At 30.8% G+C, this 6,556-nt stretch overlaps 1 protein-coding gene across 1 annotated transcript in view; it reads left to right on the top strand.

Annotated features, from left to right (window-relative positions):
* The window catches only part of LOC106468815 (DNA helicase MCM9-like), a 41,041-nt gene extending 37,092 nt beyond the window's left edge, over positions 1–3,949 (top strand). Inside the window, exons 10-12 of the mRNA XM_022397170.1 lie at positions 532–632; positions 1,326–1,487; positions 1,928–3,949. Coding sequence (XP_022252878.1) covers positions 532–632; positions 1,326–1,487; positions 1,928–3,573 — 1,909 coding nt within the window. The 3' untranslated portion in view covers positions 3,574–3,949. The remainder of the gene's footprint in view (positions 1–531; positions 633–1,325; positions 1,488–1,927) is intronic.
* The last annotated feature ends 2,607 nt before the right edge of the window (positions 3,950–6,556 follow it).

Here is a 6,556-nt window from a genome sequence, read left to right as displayed (position 1 = left end):
ATTATATATATATATATATATATATAATTTATATATGCAGTTAAAAAAAGGTCTTTCTAATTCTCGCAATTACAGTTTTAACAAAATGGGAGGAAAACTAAGTGTATGTTGTTTTTTTATACTTTTGATAAATCATATTTAAAGTGTTTCATTTGGTATTAGTATTTGAAATTATGGTCTTTCAGATTAGTTTTTTGGAGTTATTCAGATTAGTGTATCAACTTAAGGCAATACAGATTGGTCTTGCAACCATGAGATTATTCAGATTATTATTCTAATTGCAGGTTAATCTTCTGGAAGATTACTGTCATAAAAATTAGTGTTTAATTGGTATAAATAAACTTACTTCATTCTTTTGCTATTTAATGCAATGTACAAAATAATTTGTATGCAATCCATTTAACACTATATTTTAATCAATTCAATAAGGACTAAATATATAAAAAACATTGAGAATTGTCAAGATATTTAGTGAAGCATATGAATAATATTAACATTTGATTTGTCATTAACAAATTGATTTTTCACCAGGATTCTAACTCGATACTATCAGTGCCAACGAAACACAGATCTGAGAAATGTTGCTCGAACAACTATACGGCTTCTGGAAAGTTTGGTTCGATTGGCACAAGGTATGTTTCCTGTAAATTCTTGTAAGATATAAATCTTATTTCATATTGGTAATATATAATATCAATATTTAAAAAAGTACTGATAGTTTCTAATATTAAATTCAATGTATGTAAAATAAGTACTTGTTTAAAATTGTGTAATAATTCTTGTTCTGTGGGAAATTATGATGTACCCCATATAGATACATTTTACTTAGGCATAATTGCCTGAAGTGCTAAACTCAACACTATAAAATTGAGCTTTGATTTACAACATATAGAGAAAACTATCACACAAAGGTTTGTGGGAAACAACTTTCTTCAAACAATGTTTAGTAAGAGACACCTTTCTTCAGGACTAATTTAAAACTGACTTCAAACAATAATTTAGTAATTTTGGCTCTTGTGCAATGAATTTAAGCTAATTTTTATTATAGATAGACTGTTATATCAGTGTTATTAAATTAATTGTGGTGATTATTCTCTTGTAAAGTTTCATGTATGATATTTTGTACTACTACACTTCTATGGTAGCAGCAGTAGTACTTAATCTGTTGTAATGTGTTAACTGAACAGCAGTAAACTGTGTAATAACATATTATAGTAATTTTGATACATTTTACTACTATGCTTTTTTAGTTGTAATAGTCCTTATTCCTGTTATTTTTACAAAAGTATTTTCTTTATGTTTTTCAACTTTAATTAATTTTCCAGCTCATGCCAGATTAATGTTTAGGAAGGAAGTTGGTGTCCAAGATGCTGTGGTTGCTGTGTCCCTTGTGGAGTCTTCAATGCAAGGGTCAGCTTTGATTCAAGGGGTGAATGCACTACATACTGCCTTTCCAAACAACCCTGATTCTGAATACAAGGTCCAAGGTGAATTTTTACTGCTTTGACTCATACAATGAACTTTTAAACTGTGCATGTATATATATATATATCAGTTGTTCACATCAGTGTTTGGATTTTAAATAGTATATGACAACTTTAGGTTGAAGTTTTAAATAATTTCATGGAAATATTGGAGTTTTGTGTAAAATCAGATACTCTATAGTGTTGCAGTTTTAAATTTATATTTATGCTTAGAGTCAATGATTTGATATTTACAATTTGAGTAACAACAGCAATAAGTGCTAACTATAGACGACTGTCATCTAAGAGACCAAAACATGCAATAGAAATAAAAATGATAAAAACCTCAAATAGGGAATTAAAAAATTCACATACATAAGGCTTAGTTTTCACCTATCATTGCATGTTCCTTGAAAAATGTATTTACATATTCTAATTATAATTGCTATTATTTCTCTTATTAGCTGAACTCATACTTCAGAGGCTTGGCTTGCAGGATATCTTGGAGCAGGAGATGATAAAGATTAATAAAGAGCAAGAGCTACAAAAAAAAGATGAAATTTCAAAGGACTCCAAAACTTTTCCCCATAAACCACCTTCAGATCAAGACAACTTTAATGGAAATAATGATCATTCAAACATTTCTGTTTTGTATTCATCTAGTGGTAAGAAAAGAGATAACACTCATCATTTATCCCAACAAAACTTGGTTCTACCACAGTCTTATCCAAAGATTACAACTCAGTCTCAGAAACATTCATCTAATAGTCAAAGAAATTGTATAGATAAAAATTATTCTTCATTCAAACAAAAATGGGTCCAATCAAAGTTTTCTAGAGAGACTACAGTTTTGTCTGATGTCAAATCATCGTATAAAAACACAACTTGTATAAAGAATAACCATCCTTTGTCCCAACAAACTCTAAATACACCAGAATCATCCAAAAAGAACTTAAGAAGTATAGAAAAAAGTAATAATTCACCCCAACAGACTTTGGTCCAACCAGAGTTTTCTCTAAAAACTACAGCTTTATCTGGCAAAAATTTAAATGATCCTAACACAATAAAACCAGCTGTAAAAAATTGTTTAAAGGGTATTTGTAAAGATAACACTGCTGAGGAAATTTCATGTAACCATGAAAGTAAAAAAACTGTTGACCCAGAGATTGAACTAGATATGGTTGATGAAAAATCAAACCCAAAGAAAAAAAGAAAAATCAATGCCATTGAAAGTGCAGATACACCTAGTGGTAATCAGATTTCTGATAAAATTATACTCAATCCTGAAATAAATAATCAAAACAACATATGTGATTATAACAAGTCTGTACAAGATGCTAGCAACCATCAAAGTAGTACACCAAGCAAATGTTATTCAGTGTGTGACAGGATTTCAACAAGGGTTAAGAAAGTGTTCCCAAAAGAAACTGTAAATATGCAAGAACAAAATAGTCCAAATTTTGCTGGTGACTCAAGAACCTTAGAATCAGAAAATGCACCCTCTTTTAGTATTCTTGAAACACTTAAGAATTTCAGGTTTATTCCAAAAAGTAAAAAAGGAAAAGAAGAATCTAATGTTACAACTTCTGATCCCATTTCTAATACAACGTTAACAATGAAAGACTTAACACAAAGTAATAATGTTGAACAGACATTGAAAAATAAACAAAATCAAAATAATAAACCTCTGGTTCTGAACTCTGTTTTACAGAATTCTACATTAAAAGATGATCATATTAGTGAACATGGTGTATGTTCCATGTCTGTTTCTGATTACCAGAATAACAAAAATAGAGATTCTGTTCCTAGTTCTACAGCAAAGTCTCTATGCAAGCAATCATCTGTATCAAATATATCAACAAATTCATCATTCAGTACTTTGCATAAATTGAAGAAATTTGCTTTTGTGAGTAAACAAACAGACATAAGTGATTCCAAATCAACAGAAAAGTTGATGCATCCTTGTAGTAGTAGTATGAAGTCCTTTAAGTGTAATGGAAGCCAAAATACAAGATTTAGAAAAGGAATTTTTAATACAGGAGATGATAACTTAGACGATTTAGACTTTGACATTGATTGGCCAGGAGTGGGTGGGGAGAAAAAAACTTGAAAATGATCATGTACACACTTTGAAACATATCACATGATTTAAAACACCTAAGTGTCTGTTTTTTTATGTAAAAGATAGGTTCTATTATTTTTATGCAGGTAAAAAACAAAATGCATAAATAATTCAAATATTTTGCTTGAATTAAGTCTGAAATTTTTGTTTTTGCAGTATTTATTGTAGTTTGGCCATTCTGTGGAAGAATATAATTTGTTTTGTCAAAAAGCCATTTAACCAAGATTAGGTTTAGAGTTATATTTTGATAGTCATTTTTATAGTGAAGTGTAGTGGTCTAATAATTAAGTTGTTGTGGACCTTAGGATATAATGTAGTACTTGTGCCAAGCAGATGAAAGTTCAACTGAACTTGTGCAAACTAAATACCATGATCTATATGTTTGTATGATATTGACAATAAATGTAATCTTTATTTAAAATGTTTCCAACTTTTTTGCTATAATTTTTGTTTACCAGAATGCCTATAGTTTTTGCAGGTTTCACATTCATAAAATAAAATATAAAGTGTGAAAAAACAAAGATACAATACCTTATATCCTGAGTGCTTTCAAAAGGTGGACCTTTCTTCTTCAGGGACAAACTATATGACAAAACTGTAGTTTAACAGCAGGTGTCTAGAAGCATTCGAATTTTAACAGCCTTTAACATTTTGTACACATTTGATAAGTGTGCATTTTAGCTGCATTTTGTTTATGAGATGTCACACTGGCAAGGTTTTTTTTTTCTCAACAGCTTTTGCATTTTTATGTATCAAAAGTAATTTACACAATATTAGCTTTTTACTTCTAGACTGTATCAGTGGATTAGATTTATGGTTTTAGTGGTTACTTTTTCAGGCTTGCAAATCTCACAAAGAAGCAAATTGTTGGAACTTAACATTTTGCTTCCATTTCTGGTTTACACTTTTATCTCCTTAGTGGAAGTACATGTTAAAGATAGTGTATTCACATGCACAGGACAATATTACAGATAAAGATATGGGCAACCCTTTATCCCCAATTCGATGTGACATTTTCATGAAGTATTTTGAAAACAAATTATTTTATACAGTAGATCTGAACACAAAGGAAACCCTCTGATTCTGATATATTTGATGACATATTTTCTATTTGGTCAAATAATAAAAATTATTTTAAAGCCTTTTACCAGAAGATTAAAGCACTATTGAATGGGAAGCCAATAATTTGCTTCCATTTTTAAACATTCTCATAACGAGAGCAGAAACAAGGGCTGTTCATTTTATCTATAGAAAATCAACAAACCCTTTAACCTATGTTCATGTTTTCTCGTGAAACCATAAAACTGTTAAAACTTCAGTTATAACATTAACATTTTGAAAGAATAAATCAAAAATTTTTATAACATTTTTGAACAGTTACATTACCCTATAGACTTTATCAAGGAAACCTTTTTTTTTTTTAGTACAACAGTAACCAGCAAATAGCATCATCTGCATGTGAAAATATAAAATACTTTATGTCATCTACAATTCTAATGTTATAGGTTTAGAGGAATACCTGAAAAATAACAATTTCAAAGTTGTTTATATCTCAACACCATTTTCTCACCCTCCAAAAAAAAATCTTCAACTCAAAATAAAGAGCAGGGCATCCATATGGTTCCCTGCTAATCTTGCAGAAAACCTATGTTGGTGAAACAAGATATTTTGAAATAAGACTTGCAGAACGTAAAAAGGATGTTAAAAATGGTAAAACAAGTAAGCTATTTTTCTACACGTAAGAAATTTTAATCATAAAATCAGTTGGAAATCAGCCAAAATAATACAAATAAAAGTTAAGTCGTAGACTTTCACTTAATCAGCAAATGTCTGATGTCCAGAAAATAACTTCTTCTGGGTCCAAAAACTCTTGGACAACGACTTCCTTTCAGTTACGAAGTCTTCCTTCTAGTTGTGGGAAACCCCACTTACGTAACGGGGAAGCATTTTTAAACTTGTATCATATAAGAAGTAAAGCGAACTTCAGATTTCAGCAGAAAACCGCAAACTGCATAATAAGATATTCTGGTCATGGCATCAAAATTTGCTATTTCCTATCCAGTTTGTGGTATCTTTTAAAGTAAAACTGAATTAGCCATAAAGCAATGGGACAGTTCTCTTCATAAGAGAAGGTTCAACTTGATATTTATTACTGAATCTCTGAGAAACTGAATTCGTGTGGTAAAAAATGTTAAGTTGATTTCGTTCTAGTTGCCTTTGTCATTTTATTGAGGTAACACCTGTTCTCCCATGGTGAGATTGGCTATAATATTGTGCCAGAATCTAGACAGCAGTGTTCTTCAATAGTTGGTCAGGTGATATCTCGAGGTTAGGCTTCCTTATGTTTGAATGGAAATGAACAGCCACGTGCACAGCGCTAGTTGCTGTGAGTAGGTCATGTAGTTACGGATTCAACTAAGTAGCCTGAGCTATGGAAAATAATCTTCAGTGAATCCGTTTGGAAATAAGTCTTGAGGGAATAGAGCCAGTCTGATTAATTCACAAATCCTTTAAAGACGACAATCCAGAGTATAAAGCAACTATGCAAAGTGTATTTCTGATATAAAGATCGTTTTCATGTGCATCTTACTTCGAGTTCAGTCGATGACGTCATTAGTTTGATTTATTTTGCCGAACCTCACGTTATGTAACGGACCTACCTAATTTAAGCTTTTGAGAAATCAATTTATTTGAAAATACAACAGTGGGTCCAGTGGCGTAACAAGGATTCTCATCGCCCGTGGGCACTTTTGGCGCCCCACCTCTGAAATGTTTTGATTATTTGTTTTGTGACTCATTACCCACTTAATGACAATAACATAAAGAATTAATTACCGCCTTACACAGGCCTAAAATAAAGTCACAATATAACATCTCACGATATCACAACTGTAAACATGGAACTAATGAAGTATAACCTACTAGATGTACTTACATAATTTGTAAACCATTTTGATATCTATGTCATCCA

Source organism: Limulus polyphemus, unplaced genomic scaffold (assembly GCF_000517525.1).
Source record: "Limulus polyphemus unplaced genomic scaffold, Limulus_polyphemus-2.1.2 Scaffold3175, whole genome shotgun sequence".
Lineage (NCBI taxonomy): Eukaryota > Metazoa > Arthropoda > Merostomata > Xiphosura > Limulidae > Limulus > Limulus polyphemus.
The sequence above is the reverse complement of the archived record's forward strand: the minus strand, read 5'-3'. Positions and strand labels throughout refer to the sequence as shown.